The sequence below is a fragment of the Lutra lutra genome, chromosome 17 (genome assembly GCF_902655055.1).
Source record: "Lutra lutra chromosome 17, mLutLut1.2, whole genome shotgun sequence".
Classification (NCBI taxonomy): Eukaryota; Metazoa; Chordata; class Mammalia; order Carnivora; family Mustelidae; genus Lutra; species Lutra lutra.
Genome location: NC_062294.1, coordinates 56,036,076 through 56,056,529, shown reverse-complemented (window position 1 = coordinate 56,056,529; position 20,454 = coordinate 56,036,076). Strand labels below are relative to the sequence as shown.

The following is a 20,454-nucleotide window of genomic DNA, read 5'->3' as shown; positions in this document are numbered from 1 at the left end:
AACCTCGGAAGAAAGCTGAGTAGCCTGCATGCGTGTGAAAACTGCAGTGGTCTGTCTGGTCCCGATGTTCACTGGAATCCTGCGGAACTACTCACACTGATATCTGTACCTTTTCCTTACTGGACTGGAATGAAGGCACATTTGAGAGGTTTCAGTCTCCGTCATCTGAACGTAGCCAACTGTTTGTCGTTCCTTCTAGAGGTATCCCAGGGACCATGGCAACTTCTAGTTTAAACATTTGCCGTAATTTGGTTGCTAATGTTATTTTCTGTGTTCACAGAGGGTCAGACATGTACCCATTGGCAGCTGTGGCCCCTGAGCATTTTCCAAGTCAGCGCTGGCAAGTCCCTGGTTGGGTGGATCCCCAGATTACGTACAAACATTGGCAGGACTGAAGCCCATGCTCTGTTGCAGAAAGAGTACAGTAGGCTGGGCTCTGAGACCGCCCCAGTTCACTGTTCAACACAAGTTCACTGTTCATCCTGCAGAGAGATGTTGTGCTCCACACTTGGGCCATGCTACTGGCTCGCTGCTCTCCTCAGTAGCCATATGACATGGACTCTGTGCTCGCCCAGGGCCTTTGTTCAGGCATCCTGGTATGGTAGCAGTGGAAGCTATGGTCAGCACTGGAAAGTGACTGCCTGCTTGCAGGCCTGCCCAGACAGAGGGATACAATGTCCTTAATGCTGTAGTGCAGTGTGTTGGCAGTGACCAAACACAAGCCTAGCTGGTGACAAACCTTGACCAGGTAGTTCCATCTAGCCCTGCACATGAGCAGGGTCACTGGGGGCTCTCGGTGTGACTGCAGGGCGGGACACAGTCTAGTCTGGCAGTCTTCCAAGATCTGATCACCTTTTTATTTTTTTAAGGTTTAATTTATTTATTTGCCAGAAAGAGCACAGGTGGGAGGAGCTAGGCAGAGGGAGAGGGAGAAGCAGGCTTCCCGCTGAACAGGGAGCCTGATGCAGGGCTCCATCCCAGGACCCCGGGATCATGACCTGAGCCAAATGAAGGCAGACACTTAACTGACTGAGCCCGAGGTGCCCTTGATCACTGGTTGTTGTAGCCCTGCCCACCTTGCCCATGTCTGTGGGGTCCTTTGGTCCAGCACCAGATTCTTCCCAGGGTTCCCCATGAGGTGAGATCTCAGTGGGCCACCCAGAAAGGGGGCTGCCATTTGGGGAACGCTGGATGTCCACGGGGGTTTTTTTCTTGGTGGAGCAATTAGAGTTCGTTTTGGTCCTTCATGGTAGGGCTGTGCTGGCCCTAGCGAGGTGCCTTGTGGTCAAAGTGAAATCGCTCCTCTTACTTTTCTAATGACCCTCTTGGTCTCTCGGATTCAGGGGCTGCTTTGGCCTCACCCGAGTACTGAGAGTTGCCATGGAGGTCTGATGCAGACAGGTGCTGGCTTGATGATGTCATCTCTCAGTGATGGATGGTTTTGTGTTTCAAGCTAAACGTATTTCTCTATATATGCCTGTGTTTATGTGTGTATAATTTTACATTTCTGTGTATAAATATGCACACAAATGTTTGTCATCCATGAAGTAGAATATTTACATAGTGTAACATTTGATATTGAAAGATTAAACTGATAGTAACAGGGATAAACTCCTTTCATGTTAAAGATTCCTCTATACAATATTCATATTGTGATGCTGGTTATTTGATTGGTTGTCACCACGTGGGATATTTTTTTTTCTGTTTTGGTTTTTTATTTTATCTTCCTTTTTTAGTTACAGCTCCAGGAAAACTCCAGTGAAATATATTCAAGCAGAGTTTACTGTTACCATTAACGTTTCTTTTATTTACGTTCAGTATTCCAGTGGAGGTTGGGTTTGCATTTACTGAGTTGTTTTATGTTTCTCCTTAGACTTTATCTGTTTTTTAATTCTTTGTTTCTTGTGTTTCACTGTGTTCATATTTAAAAAAATAATTCATTCTTTCTCTGTGACCATTCTGTTTCCAGTAACCTACTGCTTTAGCTAGAAATTAAAGCATGCATTTTTTTTTTTTTTTTTTTTTTTTTTATTTTATTTTTTTCAGCATAACAGTATTCATTATTTTTGCACCACACCCAGTGCTCCATGCAATCCGTGCCCTCTACAATACCCACCACCTGGTGCCCCCAACCTCCCACCCCCCACCCCTTCAAAATTCTCAGATCGTTTTTCAGAGTCCATAGTCTCTCATGGTTCACCTCCCCTTCCAATTTCCCTCAACTCCCTTCTCCTCTCCATCTCCCCTTGTCCTCCATGCTATTTGTTATGATCCACAAATAAGTGAAACCATATGATAATTGACTCTCTCTGCTTGACTTATTTCACTCAGCATAATCTCTTCCAGTCCCGTCCATGTTGCTACAAAACTTGGGGATTCATCCTTTCTTTCTTTCTTTTTTTTTTTTTTACAGCGTTATAAACATATATTTTTATCCCCAGGGGTACAGGTCTGCGAATCGCCAGGTTTACACACTTCACAACACTCACCATAGCACATACCCTCCCCGATATCCATAACCCCACCCCCTCTCCCAACCCCCTCCCCCCATCAACCCTCAGTTTGTTTTGTGAAATTAAGAGTCACTTATGGTTTGTCTCCCTCCCAATCCCATCTTGTTTCATTTACTCTTCTCCTACCCCCTCAACCCCCCATGTTGCATCTCCTCTCCCTCATATCAGGGAGATCATATGATAGTTGTCTTTCTCCGATTGACTTATTTCGCTAAGCATGATACCCTCTAGTTCCATCCACGTCGTCGCAAATGGCAAGATTTCATTTCTTTTGATGGCTGCATAGTATTCCATTGTGTATATATACCACATCTTCTTTATCCATTCGTCTGTTGATGGACATCTAGGTTCTTTCCATAGTTTGGCTATTGTAGACATTGCTGCTATAAACATTCGGGTGCACGTGCCCCTTCGGATCACTACGTTTGTATCTTTAGGGTAAATACCCAGCAGTGCAATTGCAGGGTCATAGGGTAGTTCTATTTTCAACATTTTGAGGAACCTCCATGCTGTTTTCCAGAGTGGTTGCACCAGCTTGCATTCCCACCAACAGTGTAGGAGGGTTCCCCTTTCTCCGCATCCTCGCCAGCATCTGTCATTTCCTGACTTGTTAATTTTAGCCATTCTGACTGGTGTGAGGTGATATCTCATGGTGGTTTTGATTTGTATTTCCCTGATGCCGAGTGATATGGAGCACTTTTTCATGTGTCTGTTGGCCATCTGGATGTCTTCTTTGCAGAAATGTCTGTTCATGTCCTCTGCCCATTTCTTGATTGGATTATTTGTTCTTTGGGTGTTGAGTTTGCTAAGTTCTTTATAGATTTTGGACACTAGCCCTTTATCTGATATGTCATTTGCAAATATCTTCTCCCATTCTGTCAGTTGTCTTTTGGTTTTTTTAACTGTTTCCTTTGCTGTGCAAAAGCTTTTGATCTTGATGAAGTCCCAAAAGTTCATTTTTGCCCTTGCTTCCCTTGCCTTTGGTGATGTTCCTAGGAAGATGTTGCTGCGGCTGACGTCGAAAAGGTTGCTGCCTGTGTTCTCCTCAAGGATTTTGATGGATTCCTTTCTCACATTGAGATCCTTCATCCATTTTGAGTCTATTTTCGTGTGTGGTGTAAGGAAATGATCCAATTTCATTTTTCTGCATGTGGCTGTCCAATTTTCCCAACACCATTTATTGAAGAGGCTGTCTTTGTTCCATTGGACATTCTTTCCTGCTTTGTCGAAGATGAGTTGACCATAGAGTTGAGGGTCCATTTCTGGGCTCTCTATTCTGTTCCATTGATCTATGTGTCTGTTTTTGTGCCAGTACCATGCTGTCTTGATGATGACAGCTTTGTAATAGAGCTTGAAGTCCGGAATTGTGATGCCACCAACTTTGGCTTTCTTTTTCAATATTCCTTTGGCTATTCGAGGTCTTTTCTGGTTCCATATAAATTTTAGGATTATTTGTTCCATTTCTTTGAAAAAAATGGATGGTACTTTGATAGGAATTGCATTAAATGTGTAGATTGCTTTAGGTAGCATAGACATTTTCACAATATTTATTCTTCCAATCCAGGAGCATGGAACATTTTTCCATTTCTTTGTGTCTTCCTCAATTTCTTTCATGAGTACTTTATAGTTTTCTGAGTATAGATTCTTAGTCTCTTTGGTTAGGTTTATTCCTAGGTATCTTATAGTTTTGGGTGCAATTGTAAATGGGATGGACTCCTTAATTTCTCTTTCTTCTGTCTTGTTGTTGGTGTAGAGAAATGCAACTGATTTCTGTGCATTGATTTTATATCCTGACACTTTACTGAATTCCTGGACAAGTTCTAGCAGTTTTGGAGTGGAGTCTTTTGGGTTTTCCACATAGAGTATCATATCATCTGCGAAGAGTGATAGTTTGACTTCTTCTTTGCCGATTTGGATGCCTTTAATTTCCTTTTGTTGTCTGATTGCTGAGGCTAGGACTTCTAGTACTATGTTGAATAGCAGTGGTGATAACGGACATCCCTGCCGTGTTCCTGACCTTAGCGGAAAAGCTTTCAGTTTTTCTCCATTGAGAATGATATTTGCGGTGGGTTTTTCATAGATGGCTTTGATAATATTGAGGTATGTGCCGTCTATCCCTACACTTTGAAGAGTTTTGATCAGGAAGGGATGCTGTACTTTGTCAAATGCTTTTTCAGCATCTATGGAGAGTATCATATGGTTCTTGTTCTTTCTTTTATTAATGTGTTGTATCACATTGATTGATTTGCGGATGTTGAACCAGCCTTGCAGCCCTGGAATAAATCCCACTTGGTCGTGGTGAATAATCCTTTTAACGTACTGTTGAATCCTATTGGCTAGTATTTTGGCGAGAATTTTTGCATCTGTGTTCATCAAGGATATTGGTCTGTAGTTCTCTTTTTTGTTGGGATCCTTGTCTGGTTTTGGGATCAAGGTGATGCTGGCCTCATAAAATGAGTTTGGAAGTTTTCCTTCTATTGCTATTTTTTGGAACAGTTTCAGGAGAATAGGAATTAGTTCTTCTTTAAATGTTTGGTAGAATTCCCCCGGGAAGCCGTCTGGCCCTGGGCTTTTGTTTGTTTGGAGATTTTTGATGACTGTTTCAATCTCCTTACTGGTTATGGGTCTGTTCAGGCTTTCTATTTCTTCCTGGTTCAGTTGTGGTAGTTTATATGTCTCTAGGAATGCATCCATTTCTTCCAGATTGTCAAATTTGTTGGCGTAGAGTTGCTCATAGTATGTTCTTATAATTGTCTGTATTTCTTTGGTGTTCGTTGTGATCTCTCCTCTTTCATTCATGATTTTATTTATTTGGGTCCTCTCTCTTTTCTTTTTGATAAGTCTGGCCAGGGGTTTATCAATCTTATTAATTCTTTCAAAGAACCAGCTCCTAGTTTCGTTGATTTGTTCTATTGTTTTTTTGGTTTCTATTTCATTGATTTCTGCTCTGATCTTTATGATTTCTCTTCTCCTGCTGGGTTTAGGGTTTCTTTCTTGTTCTTTCTCCAGCTCCTTTAGGTGTAGGGTTAGGTTGTGTACCTGAGACCTTTCTTGTTTCTTGAGAAAGGCTTGTACCGCTATATATTTTCCTCTCAGGACTGCCTTTGTTGTGTCCCACAGATTCTGAACCGTTGTGTTTTCATTATCATTTGTTTCCATAAATTTTTTCAATTCTTCTTTGATTTCCTGGTTGACCCATTCATTCTTTAGAAGGATGCTGTTTAGTCTCCATGTATTTGGGTTCTTTCCAAATTTCCTCTTGTTATTGAGTTCTAGCTTTAGAGCATTGTGGTCTGAAAATATGCAGGGAATGATCCCAATCTTTTGATACCGGTTGAGACTTGATTTAGGACCAAGAATGTGATCTATTCTGGAGAATGTTCCATGTGCACTAGAGAAGAATGTGTATTCTGTTGCTTTGGGATGAAATGTTCTGAATATATCTGTGATGTCCATCTGGTCCAGTGTGTCATTTAAGGCCTTGATTTCCTTGTTGATCTTTTGCTTGGATGATCTGTCCATTTCAGTGAGGGGAGTGTTAAAATCCCCTACTATGATTGTATTCTTGTCGATGTGTTTCTTTGATTTTGTTATTAATTGGTTTATATAGTTGGCTGCTCCCACGTTAGGGGCATAGATATTTAAAATTGTTAGATCTTCTTGTTGGACAGTTCCTTTGAGTATGATATAGTGTCCTTCCTCATCTCTTATTATAATCTTTGGCTTAAAATCTAATTGATCTGATATAAGGATTGCCACTCCTGCTTTCTTCTGATGTCCATTAGCATGGTAAATTCTTTTCCACCCCCTCACTTTAAACCTGGAGGTGTCTTCGGGTTTAAGATGAGTTTCTTGTAGGCAACATATAGATGGTTTTTGTTTTTTTATCCATTCTGATACCCTGTGTCTTTTGATTGGGGCATTTAGCCCATTAACATTCAGGGTAAGTATTGAGAGATATGAATTTAGTGCCATTGTATTGCCTGTAAGGTGACTGTTATTGTATATTGTCTCTGTTTCTTTCTGATCTACTACTTTGAGGGTCTCTCTTTGCTTAGAGGACCCCTTTCAATATTTCCTGTAGAGCTGGTTTGGTATTTGCAAATTCTTTCAGTTTTTGTTTGTCCTGAAAGCTTTTAATCTCTCCGTCTATTTTCAATGATAGCCTAGCTGGATATAGTATTCTTGGCTGCATGTTTTTCTCATTTAGTACTCTGAATATATCATGCCAGCTCTTTCTGGCCTGCCAGGTCTCTGTGGATAAGTCTGCTGCCAATCTAATATTTTTACCATTGTACGTTACAGACTTCTTTTCCCGGGCTGCTTTCAGGATCTTTTCTTTGTCACTAAGACTTGTCAATTTTACTATTAGGTGACGGGGTGTAGACCTATTCTTATTGATTTTGAGGGGGGTTCTCTGAACCTCCTGGATTTTGATGCTTGTTCCCTTTGCCATATTGGGGAAATTCTCTCCAATAATTCTCTCCAATATACCTTCTGCTCCCCTCTCTGTTTCCTCTTCTTCTGGAATCCCAATTATTCTAATGTTGTTTCGTCTTATGGTGTCACTTATCTCTCGAATTCTCCCCTCGTGGTCCAGTAGCTGTTTGTCCCTCTTTTGCTCAGCTTCTTTATTCTCTGTCATTTGGTCTTCTATATCGCTAATTCTTTCTTCTGCCTCATTTATCCTAGCAGTGAGAGCCTCCATTTTTGATTGCACCTCATTAATAGCTTTTTTGATTTCAACTTGGTTAGATTTTAGTTCTTTTATTTCTCCAGAGAGGGCTTTTATATCTCCCGAGAGGGTTGCTTTAATATCTTCCATGCCTTTTTCAAGCCCGGCTAGAACCTTGAGAATCATCATTCTGAACTCTATATCTGACATATTACCAATGTCTGTATTGATTAGGTCCCTAGCCTTTGGTATTGCCTCTTGTTCTTTTTTTTGTTGTGAATTTTTCCGCCTTGTCATTTTGTTTATGAAGGAGCAAGTAAAATACTAAAAGGGTGGCAACAACCCCAGGAAAATATGCTTTAGCCAAATCAGAAGAGATCCTGAATTGTGAGGGGGGAGAAAGGGGATAAAAAGGGGTTCAGAAAGAAAGAAAAAAAAAACTATTAAAAAAAAGAAAGCCGATAAAGAAAAAATATAAAAAGAGGAAAAAATATATATATATTAGATAAACTATTTAAAAAACGTTAAAAAAAGAAAACGGTAAAAGTTAAAAAAAATTTAGCAGAAGAAGAGAAAAAGAAAAAAAAATTGAAAAAGAAAAAAAAATTAAATTAACTGCAAGGCTAAAAAATCATGGGGAGAAAGCCATGAGTTCCGTGCTTTGCTTTCTTCTCCTCTGGAATTCCGCCGCTCTCCTTGGTAGGTGAACTTGGTCCTGGCTGGGTTTCCCGTAGATCTTCTGGGGGAGGGGCCCGTTGTAGTGATTCTCAAGCGTCTTTGCCCCAGGCGGAGTTGCACCGCCCTTACCCGGGGTCGCGCTGAGTCATCCGCTTGGGTTCGCTTTGGGGAGCTTTTGTTCCCTGAGCGCTTTCCGTAGAGTCCGGAGGACGGGAATAAATATGGCGGCCTCCTGGTCTCCGGCCCGGAGGAGCCGAGAGCCCGGGGCCCCACTCCTCAGTGCGCCCTCAGAGAACAGTGCCAAATGACTACCGTCACCCTGGCCTACGGCTGCGCTCCGAGCTGACCGAGCCTGCGACCGGTTCACGGCAACCCGGAGCTGAGAGTCACTCCTCGGCTCTGTCTCTGCAGCCGGCTTCCCCGTTCTAATACCGGTAAGCTCTGCGACACTGAGACACCCCCGATCCTTCTGCGACCCTGCGGGACCTGAGGCCGCGCTGACCCCGCCTGGGCTTCACCCCAGTTAAGCCTCTGGAGCGATGTCCCTCCGCGGAACAGACTTTTAAAAGTCCTGATTTTGCTCCGTTGCTCCGCCGCTCGCCGGGAGCCGGCCCCTCCCCCCGCGGTCTATCTTCCCGTCGCTTTGGATTCACTTCTCCGCCAGTCCTACCTTGCAGAAAGTGGTTGATTTTCTGTTTCTGGAATTGCTGTTCTTCTTCTCTTCAATCTCCCGTTGGATTTGTAGGTGTTTGCAATCTTTAGATAAGCTATTTAGCTGATCTCCCGCTACCCGAAGTAGTCTCAGCTGCTACTTCTCCGCCATCTTGACTCCTCCCCCAGCATGCATTTTTTTTTAAGTATGCATGTGAAATCTAGTCACAGTGTGAAATTCCTTCCTACTTTAATTTCAGTTTGTCAGTATATGTATATTGTTCATACTTACATCTATGTTTCTGATGATGTGGCTTTTGTTTCTATTTTTAATTTAATTTCTTAAAAAGTTATTTATTGGGGCACCTGGTTGGCTCTATTGGTTAAGCCTCTGCCTTCAGCCCAGGTCATGGTCTCGGGGTCCTGGGATCAAGCCCCACATTGGGTTCTCTGCTTGGTGGGGAGCCTGCTTCCCCCCTCTCTCTTCCTGCCTCTCTGCCTCCTTGTGATCTCAGTCTGTCAAATAAATAAATAAAATCTTAAAAAAAAGAAAAGTCACGTCATGTGTACAGATCTCAAGCGAACAGCTTCATGGAATTTCACAGACTGATCTCATCTGTATAAGCCTTTGAGGTCATGAAACACAATATTGTCCTCTGAATCCCCGTTGAGGTCTCAGTAAGTTTTCCCCTAAGCTCAGCACTGTTTCTCAGCATCTAAAGCAAGGGATTGCCGTGCTCCCTTTTTTACTTTGTAGAAATATCATCAGACAATGGGGACTCTTGTTTTTGGCTTTTTTTTCTTTCTCAGTATTTGTGAATTCGTTGGTTTTCCTGCATGTTACTGTGCATCATTCATTAGAGTGGAGCGATCCTGTTCCGTTGTGTGGATACCAGTCGCATCGTTCTACTGTTAACAGGAGGGGGGATGGTTCTCTGTGCAGGACTGTCATGATTAGTACTGATGTGTAAAATCTATGATTTGTCTTTCAGTGGAACAAGTACACATATCTGCTGGCTGTTTGATGTGGGACTGGAATCCGGGTACTTATGGTTAGATATGTTCAGCTTTAATAGATACTACCAAACCCTTCCCCCGCAAAAATTGTACCATTGTTCACACACACCAGCAGTGATTCCTAGGATTTCTGGCTTATCTGCATGCTTTCTAAAACTTGGTAGCTTATGTGGTTTTGGTGTTAGGCTTCTGGTTAGCAAGTGATGTTACCAAGTTGTGGTTTTATTTGCTTTTTTGTTGTGTTGTTACTTTCTACTAGTATGAAGTTGGGTATTAACCTATGGATAATCTCTTTGTCAAAGTGTCTTTCTTACTGTGCCCCTTTTTTTCTGTTATGGTATCTTTTTCTTTAGTCTTTGTAGTTCTGCATATATTATGAGAATGAGTCCTTTGACTCCTCTATCACTCTACTTCTATTTCTATCTCTTAAGATTGTGATGCAAAGAAATTCTTAATATTTTTGGAATCTAATTCATCATTTCATCCTTCATGGTTAGTTTTTGTTTTTTTTTTTTATTGGTTTTAGAATTTTTTTCTTATACCAAGACTGGAGAGATAGAATGATAGGTGTTTCTCTAAGCACCTCATTATTTTTACAATTTCAGTCGGAAGTGTATTAAAAATCAATGTGTTATATGGTTCCTGTGGTAACTGAGGTTTTCTATTCTTCCCCCCCACACACAACATCACTAACAAATTGAAATGTATTCTGAAAATGTTGTACTGTACTTTCTTTGCATTTGCTTACACAGGTCGTTTCTTGTGACGGATTCCCATTGCCATGATCTTAGACCTAACTACTCCTTTGATTTCTCTCCATTCTTCGTGTATCTCTAGAGAGGCGCAAAGCCTGCTGTGGGGCTCAGTCCCAAAACCCTGAGATCATGACCTGAGCCAAAATAGACGCTTACCGAACTGAGCCAATGATGCAGTCCCATCCATGATTTTTATTTTATTTTTTATTTTTATTTTATTCATTCATTCATTCATTCATTGGTTCATTCATCCATCCATCATTTATTCATTCATTCATTTATGGAATTTAGAACTATGGAATTGAAAATGTGGGCATCAGTTGTACACCTGTGAGAAATATAGAAACTTAGACCCAACCCAGAAATCGAAATCAGAATATGAATTTTAACAAGGCCTCAGTTGATTGTCATACACAGTAACATTGGAGAAATATATGTCTAGATCATCTACACTCTTCCCTTTTTCTGTGGCTTTCTTTCTGTCTGTAGTATATTATTTTGATGACTGTGACTTTACAGTATGCCTTAAATCACGACGTGTGCAGTTTATTTTCCAGATTATTCTGGGTATGTGTTATCCTGTGACATCCATGTAAAGTTAGGGTGCATTTTGTTCTTTCTGCAAAAATCGCATTGGGAATTTGACAGAGAGTACATTAAATATGCAGGTCAATTGAAGATTTATTGATAGATCAATAGTCTTAAGTATTTGAGTGAAAGAACATCGATGTGTTTCCACTTATTTCTTCTTTCAATTCCTGCACAGTATTCATAGTTCTCATTGTTCCAGATTTGATACCCTTATGGTGAATTATAAGCATTTTATTTGGGGGGATGTTCCTCTAAATGTATTATGTCTCAACTTTTGAAATTCTTTTTTATGTAGAAACAACAAATTTTTTTTTGTGTTGGGCATGTATTCTCCAGTGTTGTAAATTTTTTTAGTTTTCACAGGTTTCTTTTTATTTTTTTAAAGATCTTATTTATTTATTTGACAGAGATCACAAGTAGGCAGAGAGGCAGGCAGAGAGAGAGGAGGAAGCAGGCACCCTCCTGAGCAGAGAGCCCAATGCTGTGCTCAGTCCCAGGACCCTGGGATCATGACCTGAGCCAAAGGCAGAGGCTTTAACCCACTGTGCCCCTTTTCACAGGTTTCTAACAAAAAGGATTCCCAGGAGAGGGAAATGGACTTGGAATAGGGGGACGCTGGACTCATCACATCTCAGGAGCACAATTAGATAAGTACCAAATCACTCTCAGTACTCCAGAAATGGCCATGAAGACTGACAGATCATACTCCCCAAGTTACAGGATAGAAGAGGCCACATCACAGATGGCAGAAAGTTTGGAGACATGGTTGAGGGAGGGAAGAATTACAGTGCTATGGAAGGCAGGGATCCCTGGTTGTGGAGAAAGTGACATGACAGAGGGAACGCACAAGAAGAGTGTTTCTCCAAAGCCCCTGCCTTGGAAAACTAGAGGGGCTGAATTTCATGAGTTCTTGGAACTAGCAGGTCTTAAAGCCTAGAGTTTTAAAGGTCAGCAGACTTGGCTAGGATAGAGCCAAGAAGGTGCTGTGCTACTCCTGGAGAGAAGGAAGGCAAGCAACCTGGGTACAGACAACCTGCGAACAGTGATCAGAAGAATGACTGGGGGACACAGTGGGAAGAGTATTCACTAGTCTAGGAGTGTTTCCCTGTGAGGAAACATTCAGTGAGATATGTGTCTAAGAACACAGGAGTTAGATGGCACCATTTCCCTCTCCTACCCTGTAGCATGATCTCAGAGCAGTGTCCCAATGTGCCAGTCAGTGAGGACATTGGCTGTCTGGCTTGCTTCCTAAGCCCCAGCCCCCTGTGCTGTGGTTGGACTGACCATCTCAGTCTAGCTTACCTCAGGCCCAGAAAGGTGAGCCCCTGCCCACACCACATCTCCTGAGCAGAGCAGAGAGTTCTGCACAACCTCCGTTCTGGTGGAGGTGATTTCAGGTCTCATTTCACAAGCAGACCAGAGCTCACCTAGTTAAAACTGACCACATTCAGACCAGGGAGCAGATACTATCTACAGAAGGCAAGGAGAACCTCTGAAGACCACTGACTAGAAGGATGTAGCAGGACACATCACTGGCTTTTCTAACACAGAGAGGAAGGCAGACTTAGACAAAATGCCACGATGGAAGAATTTATCCCAAAAGAAACAAAAAAATACAGCCATGGCCAGAGATTGAAGGGATGCAGTTATCAGTAACATACGTAATGGAGAATTAAAGGCAACAATCATAGGGATACTCACAGGTTTGAGAAAAGAGTGCTGAGAACTTTACCACAGAGACAAGAGTTAAAAGGGAAAAAAATGGAGTGCACGGGTGTCTCAATTATATCTGATTCTTGGTTTAAGCGTAGGTAGTGATTTCAGGATCCTAGGATCCAGCCCCAGGTCAGTGTCGACATTCAATGTGCTATCTGCTTGATATTCTCCCTCTCCCTCTATAGCGCCCACTCATGCTCTTTTTCCCCCTCGGTTTCTCTCTCAAATAAATTTTTTAAAAAATTCAATGAGATTAACAATGCCATAAATGAGATTGAAAAGAGGATTAATGCAATAAACAGACAGCTGGAGGAAACAGAGGTAGGACTTAATGACCTCAAGGACACAAAAAAGGAAAATAATCTGAGCAAAAGAGAAGATTTGATTTAGGGAACTCAGTGACTACATCAAATGTTGTAACATTCCTAAGTCTTGGAGTTTTCTGTGCTGGGAGAGTTTTGTTTCCAAATATAACTCAAATTCCTGTTTTTGGTGTAAGAAGAGTTCCCATTTATTTGGTAGAGGTTAGATAATTCAGTCTTAGTGACGTGTGCAATTTTTGGAATTATCTATTGTTGTTGTTATTGTTTTTATTCCTAAGTTATCTGATTTGGTAGTTTATAAATGCTGACCAAGTTAAAGCACAGCCAGTTTTAGTATTTCCGTAAACTGGGCATTACATTCATTGTTCTGTTACTATTCTGGTCTCTATTTTATTTATTTCAGATTTATCTTTGTTACTTCCTTGTACTACTAAATTTCATCTAAGTTTTTCCTTTCCTTGTTTCTCATGGAAAGTTAAGTTTTTTATTCCAGCTCTCTCTCTCTTTTTTTTTTCCTTTTTAAAGATTTAATTTATTTATTTGACAGACAGAGAGCACAGGTAGGTAGAGAGGCAGGCAGAGAGAGGAGAGGAGGAAGCAGGCTCCCTGCCAAGCACAGAGCCCAATGTGTGACTCGATCCCAGGACTCTGAGATCATGACCTAAGCTGGAGGCAGAGGCTTAACCCACCAAGCCATCCAGGCACCCTTCCAGCTCTTTGCCATGTATTGCATTAAAAAAATTTGAAAATGGAAAGTGTTGTAGACAATGTTTAGCAGAAATAAACAATACAAACAATAGGAAAAAAGCACGGAAAAATTAAATTAGGATTCTTTAGGGTCATTTATAGATCATGTCATCTGTGATTTCAGATAATTTAAAATTTTTTTTTTCAGTTTGGATTCTTTTTATGTGTTTTTTCTTCCCTAGTTGTTCTGACTAGAATGTCCAGTACCATGTTGAAAGGCAATGGTGGGCTTACTTCATTACTTTATTTCTGATCATAGAGGAGAAACTTATATTCTTTACCTATTGAGTATGTTGGATTTTTTCCTATTTGGTTCATTTCAGTTTTATGTTTAAATAACCGTCCTTCTAATTTTATGCTCACGTGGCACTTTTCCAGATTATTTGAGATGCAGGAAGGGATTTGTGCTACAACATGACAGTATCACAGAATTATCTATTAGGAGATGTGGTCAGTATGTTGTGTTCAAAGGTAAGGTGTCCATGGAGGAAGGAAATTCTGATGATTCCTTCCCAGCCATCTTTCTGACACTCTTTGATTGACTGGAAGCTTGTATGTTAGAAATCATCAGTATATTCATCTGAAAGTAGTAAGTGCAATGAGTTTCCTTTTCTCTTATTTGATATCTTTCAGCCTTATCTTCACATGACATCCAGAACTTCCTGGAAAAGCCAAGCATAGAAGCTTCTTTCCAAAAAATGACAATGAGTAGATACAAAAATAGTGCTCTTGAAAATGTATACTTAATGACAGACCGGGACAGTGATAGGGAGTGGGAAGGGTATCAAAGATACCATGAAGGACAGAGCCCATCTGAGGCAACGGCATCTAATAAGACTCAAAATGACCCAAATAGTGAAGGATATAAAACATTGTGGAAAACCTCCCTTTTTAAGTCAGCTGCTTCCACAAAGCAGTGTGTTTCTGTCAGCAAAAGCTCCAATCAAGTATTCCAACATAGCTCTTTGTGGAAAGACAGTTTGGACAATCTGGAAAGTTATCTAGTCCGTGCCGAAAATAATGATTTGAACCATTTTCAAAACAGGATTGGATTGACCCCATCAGATACTTCTGAAAATCAGAGATTGAATAATGAAGAACAAAGTGCTAAGCGGGATCCATACGAGAGGGGCTCCACTGAGGAGTCGACCCAACAGAATGACCAGAGCCCTTCCAATGGAGACAGCATTGCTCAGTGCTCTGAATCTGAGAAAACACTTAACCAGGACTGCAGTGTTCAGAGACGGGTGAGGACTCAGTTTTCAGAGAACCAGTATGAATGTTATAAATGTGGGGAAGTCTTTCATCAAAGGTCTAACCTTATTACACATGAGAGTATCCATTTGGGAGAAAATCCTGATGAATCCAGTCAGTGTGAGAATGGTCCTCAGCAGTCCTGCAATATTGGTGATCATGAGAGAATTCATGAGGCCAAAAACCCATTCAGATATGCTAAACATGGTCCGACATTTAGTCAGTCATCAAGACTAAGTAGAAAGAAGACGATCCCTAGTGGAGAGAAAACACCCATATTTAAGGGATGTGGTAAAGTCTTTGACTGGCACTCAACCCGATCTCAGCATCAGCAAATGAATACTGAAGTGAAATCATACAAATGTGAAGAATGTGGTAAAACCTTTAAGTACTGCTCATCCCTAAGGAAACATAGGCAAATCCATACTGGAAAGAAACTCTACAAATGTAAAGAGTGTGGCAAAGTTTTTAAAATTCGCTCAACACTTATTCAACATCACAGAATTCATACTGGAGAGAAGCCTTACAAATGTAAGGAATGTGGTAGGTCCTTTAAGCAGCAGTCAAAACTTACTCGACATCACAGAATTCATACTGGAGAGAAGCCTTACAAATGTCAAGAATGTGGCAAGGCCTTTAAGGAGCGCTCATGCCTTGATCAACATCACAGAATTCATACTGGAGAGAAACCTTACAAATGTCAAGAATGTGGTAGGTCCTTTAACCAGCAGGCACACCTTACTCGACATCACAAAATTCATACTGGAGAGAAACCTTATGAATGTCAAGAATGTGGCAAGGCCTTTAATGAGAGCTCACGCCTTGATCAACATCACAGAATTCATACTGGAGAGAAACCTTACAAATGTAAGGAATGTGGTAGGTCCTTTAACCAACAGGCATACCTTACTCGACATCACAGAATTCATACTGGAGAGAAGCCTTACAAATGTCAAGAATGTGGCAAGGCCTTTAACGAGCGCTCATACCTTGATCTACATCACAGAATTCATACTGGAGAAAAGCCTTACATATGTCAAGAATGTGACAAGGCCTTTTCACAGAAGTCATTGCTTAGTAAACATCACCGAATTCATACTGGAGAGAAACCTTACAAATGCAAGGAATGTGGCAAGGCCTTTACACAGCGCTCAGTCCTTACTCGACATAACAGAGTTCATACTGGAGAGAAACCTTACAAATGTCAAGAATGTGACAAGGCCTTTAAGTGTCACTCAACCCTTAGTAATCATCTCAGATTTCATACTGGAGAGGAACCTTACAAATGTCAAGAATGTGGCAAGGCCTTTAACCAGCGTTCAGACCTTACTCGACATAACAGAGTTCATACTGGAGAGAGACCTTACAAATGTCAAGTATGTGGCAAGGCCTTTAAGTGTCACTCAAACCTTAGTAATCATCTCAGAATTCATACTGGAGAGAGACCTTACAAATGTCAAGAATGTGGCAAGGCCTTTCACCAGAGCTCATCGCTTACTGTACACCACAGAAATCATACTGGAGTAAAACCTTACAAATGTAAGGAATGTGGCATGGCCTTTTCATTGCACTCAAACCTTCTTAAGCATCACAGAACTCATACTGGAGAGAAACCTTACAAATGCGAAGAATGTGGCAAGGCCTTTTACCGGCGCTCACATCTTAGTAAACATCATAGAAGTCATACTGGGAAGAAAGTTTAAAAATGTAAAGACTAGGAGTAAGGACTGTAAAACCCTTACATCACAGACCTTGCATCCAATGTAACTGGAGAATAACTGTACACATCTAAAGAAGTCCACTCTCTCTCCCTGAAACTCACATCGTAGTTATCATATGGGAGCAACATGGTAAAATGTGATGAATGTGGTGAGACCTTTAACTGGAATTCAGTCTATACTCTGTGTCCCAATATGCACACTAGGTTCAAACCCTAGAAACATGATTGTGGAAAGACCCTCATTTTAATATACACATTTGCAAATAAAGTGCTAAAGAAGGTAAATTGAATCATAGAAATAATTAGAAAACTCTGTGATTGAACATCTAATGTCAAAAAATGCCACAGATATCACATAAAAGGAGTGTATCAGTCCCTCTATTCAGACAGTATTCGTTAGTCCAAGGAAAAAGATCAAGTTAAACACTTGGAAAGTGCATATGCTGTTACGTTGGAAAGATTCAGTGCGGGAGTTTTTACAAGGGTACGATTAGTTTTGGTGTGCTTTTTGTTATATTGATCCTTTTGAGGTTTGTGACCAACAAATATTAATGTACTTTATTCTCAAATCACTTCTGGAGATTGAGTTACTCGTACTGGGTGTATGAATCCGTGAGCCTGATTTTAGCTCCGTCAACGGCATTCGATGCCCTGCTGCACTCGGGGGGACTCACGCATCCCAGATTTTCCTCGGAAGGTGAGAACTGTGTAATACACAACGTGAACGAAGAAAATCTAAATGGAGACACTGCTTAGAGTTATAGCATTGATGTAAGTTGCCATGAAATAGGTGTTCAGAACAATATTTTTCTCCATTTCCTAAAACTAAAGAACTTCCTAATATTAGACATACACGGTTTTCCTGATTGCTCTCTAAGGAAAAAAAGGTGGTGCACCGGTTAACTACTGATGTATCTTCGTAATGGCGATCTTGAGAGAATAGGAGTGGATGTGATTGAAACGAAGAAATCCTCCCTGATAACAGAAAGACGTCATCTAACTCTTCCCTACCATGCCATATAGCTGGACATACACATCTGTTGCGACTGCCAGTAGCACTGGAACTTAAGGAGGTCACTTCCACATCATGATATCAGCTATGGGGGTTAACACTTGTTTTCCGTATTTTGAACAAGTGTAACAGTGGATTTGAAATGCATAACATAGTCTATGTGTGAACTTAATGTACTTCAATTAATCAAACATAATGGTTTTTAATATGTTAACATGAATTTCTGATGAGTTTTGTGTTATCCTACCACCAAGGTGAACCTATCTTTTTTTTTTTTTTTTTTTTTAAGATTTTTTTTTGACAGGGAACACAAGCAGGGGGAGAGAGAGAGGGAGAAGGAGGTTCCTCACTGAGTAGGGAGCCTGATGCAGGGCTAGATCCCAGGACTGGGGCCATGACCTGAGCTGAAGGCAGATGCTTAACGACTGAGCCACCCAGGTGGCCCCTATCTCATTTTACTGAAAGTTGTACGCAACTGGTCTTATCTGTCACCTATTTGGTAATGGAAGGGAATAATATTCTTATGAATCCATTCTCTCAGTGATCTTAAGGTTGAAATGATGGGTGATTTCCCCGCCTAGTTTATTTACTGTATCATTTTCTCCTTGTGCTGACTGTGATATTACAGATATATTACAGGTTTTGTGCGGGGTATTGTTGACATTTTAGCTCACCTGATCCATGGTGCGGCTACTTGCCATCCACTTTGTGTACTCAGCACTTTTGCAGGGACCTTGAGCGGACACCTGCCCTGCTCGCTAGTGCGTTCCCTATGATGTGGTTTTGGAATATAGGGGAGGTTCCGTGGGGTGGAATCTGGAGCCTATGACCAAGAAAGAATTTTTTTTTTAATATAGATTTTTTTTTTAATGATTCCATTTATCCATTTGAAAGACAGAGATCACAAGTAGGCAGAGAGGCAGGCAGAGAGAGAGGAGGAAGCAGGCTCCCTGCTGAGGAGAGAGCCCGATTTGGGGCTTGATCCCAGGACCCTGGGATCATGACCAGAGCCGAAGGCAGAGGCTTTAACCCACTGACCCACCCAGGCGCCCCCCAAGGAAGAATTTTTGAGATGTCTTTGCTGCAAAATGGTGGTTTATTAAAGTATGGGGACAGGACTCGTGGGCAGAAAGCACTGCTGCTCTGGGGTTGTGAGGCATGGCTGATTTCTATCTATACTATGGGCTTGGGGGAGGTAAGGAAAAAAGGAGGTTTTGAGAAAGAACATTCATATATTAAAGAGGATTCAGGGGATATTGGAGCCCTTGCTCTTGTCAAGCTTGTTTACCAGTCTCGTAAGGCATTAACGGTAAGGTAGTTGGGATATTCCGGAAGCAGTATTACATTCCTCCTATTCAACCCCGTCCTTTTTAATAGGATGCAGGTTTAAAAGAAATTCAATTTTATTTACATTTCCTTCTGCCTCAACCTCCCTCAATTTTAAGAAGAAGAGGGTGATGGTAAAGCTTCAGGATTCTGAGTTATGGGTCACTGGAAGTTTGGCTATAGATAAAAGCTTATTCCTTGTAAATCACTAGGACATTTGGAAACTGAGGAATATATAGATCTTGCAGGATTGTGATCTATACAAGGTAACTATTTGCTTCTCCTTTTGGGCAGCCAGGAGTGCCTGAGGAATGTCCCCATGGGGGGTGGGGGTTCATGGGGTGTCAGCTTCTGCTTCGTCCTCAGCTTGCCTTCTGTTCTCTCATCACCTAGACAACACTCTGTAGAGTCACAAGGTAATGTAACTTGAGACATGACAATCAGATCCACCTCTGTGGGCAATCCTCTGTCCCTTTTCCCAAGCATTTCCCATCCTGTGTTCTCCTAGAGAAGATGCCCACAGAGTTTACCTAAGCCGGCTTTAGTTTGAATGGCCAAATGTGGACTTGAACTGGGACTCTCAAGCACTCCACCATGACCCATAAAAAGGTATATTCTCCATTTATTGGTGGGGGTGTTGATTTGAATCATGTGCCCACGTGACCATGTCGCATAGGTCATCGATAACCCGGAAGTAGGAGAAACCTCCCAAAAGGAGTGACACTATAGCCCAGGTCACAGATCGAAAATACATAAAGTGAGAAAATGAGCATGTAGACTGCAAATGTCCCAATTGCACAATGGACTCCATGGATTTGGAAAAAGAATTTCCATTTGTTTTATTTCCTCATTATCTCCAGATTTATAGTTATATTTTTGCTCATTTTTTTCCCCCAGCTAATAGGCATCACAAACATCTTTTTTGCCTGGGTTGTGCAGGAGTGTCTTCTCTAAACACTTGAGATTAGAGAGCTGGAAGGCCAATGGGTATTAATTCAGACATTAAACCCTGGGATGTGGCATGTGAATCTATGTAGAACTTGATAAAATCACCATCCTTAGCCGTATTAAAAGAAAATGTAAAAATTGCATCTACTGTGGGTAGGGGCCCGGCAGTGGCTCTCTTCGGTCACTGCAAAGGCAGCTCTTGGTGGAGTCATGTGATGAATACATGTAATGGGAGAAAGGAATTGGCAAATGTGGGTTTCTAAGGAGTAGGGAAGTCCTACTTTATCTTCATGATTTAACTGAATTCCTCTTTGTTACTGATGATCGAATGCTGTCAGATCATGTTTACCAAAATCGCCCAAACCTAATTCGGTAGCACTTGATAAAGAGGGGTATTGGTGATGCGCTCATGTGGGCATAGCTTTCAAAAGTCACATGGTAGAGTAGCTGTTGGCGACGAAGGAGACTTCTGGACAGTGAGATAGGCAGGATCAGCAAGGTGTGTGCTGTGGTTAAACCCAGGCACTG

General features: G+C 41.3%; 3 protein-coding genes and 1 long non-coding RNA gene across 4 annotated transcripts in view; 2 read left to right on the top strand and 2 right to left on the bottom strand.

Annotated features, from left to right (window-relative positions):
• The window catches only part of LOC125088928 (uncharacterized), a 28,028-nt gene extending 10,682 nt beyond the window's left edge, over nt 1-17,346 (bottom strand). Inside the window, exons 1-2 of the long non-coding RNA XR_007123812.1 lie at nt 17,232-17,346; nt 14,986-15,175 (exon numbers count right to left, since the gene is read on the bottom strand). This is a non-coding gene — a long non-coding RNA (uncharacterized LOC125088928). The remainder of the gene's footprint in view (nt 1-14,985; nt 15,176-17,231) is intronic.
• The window catches only part of LOC125088868 (zinc finger protein 665-like), a 577,134-nt gene that overhangs the window by 36,971 nt on the left and 519,709 nt on the right, over nt 1-20,454 (top strand).
• The window catches only part of LOC125088914 (KRAB domain-containing protein 5-like), a 664,001-nt gene that overhangs the window by 218,403 nt on the left and 425,144 nt on the right, over nt 1-20,454 (bottom strand). The window lies entirely within an intron of this gene.
• The window catches only part of LOC125088867 (zinc finger protein 665-like), a 175,536-nt gene that overhangs the window by 33,740 nt on the left and 121,342 nt on the right, over nt 1-20,454 (top strand). The window contains 1 exon segment of the mRNA XM_047710443.1: nt 14,300-16,617. Coding sequence (XP_047566399.1) covers nt 14,300-16,617 — 2,318 coding nt within the window.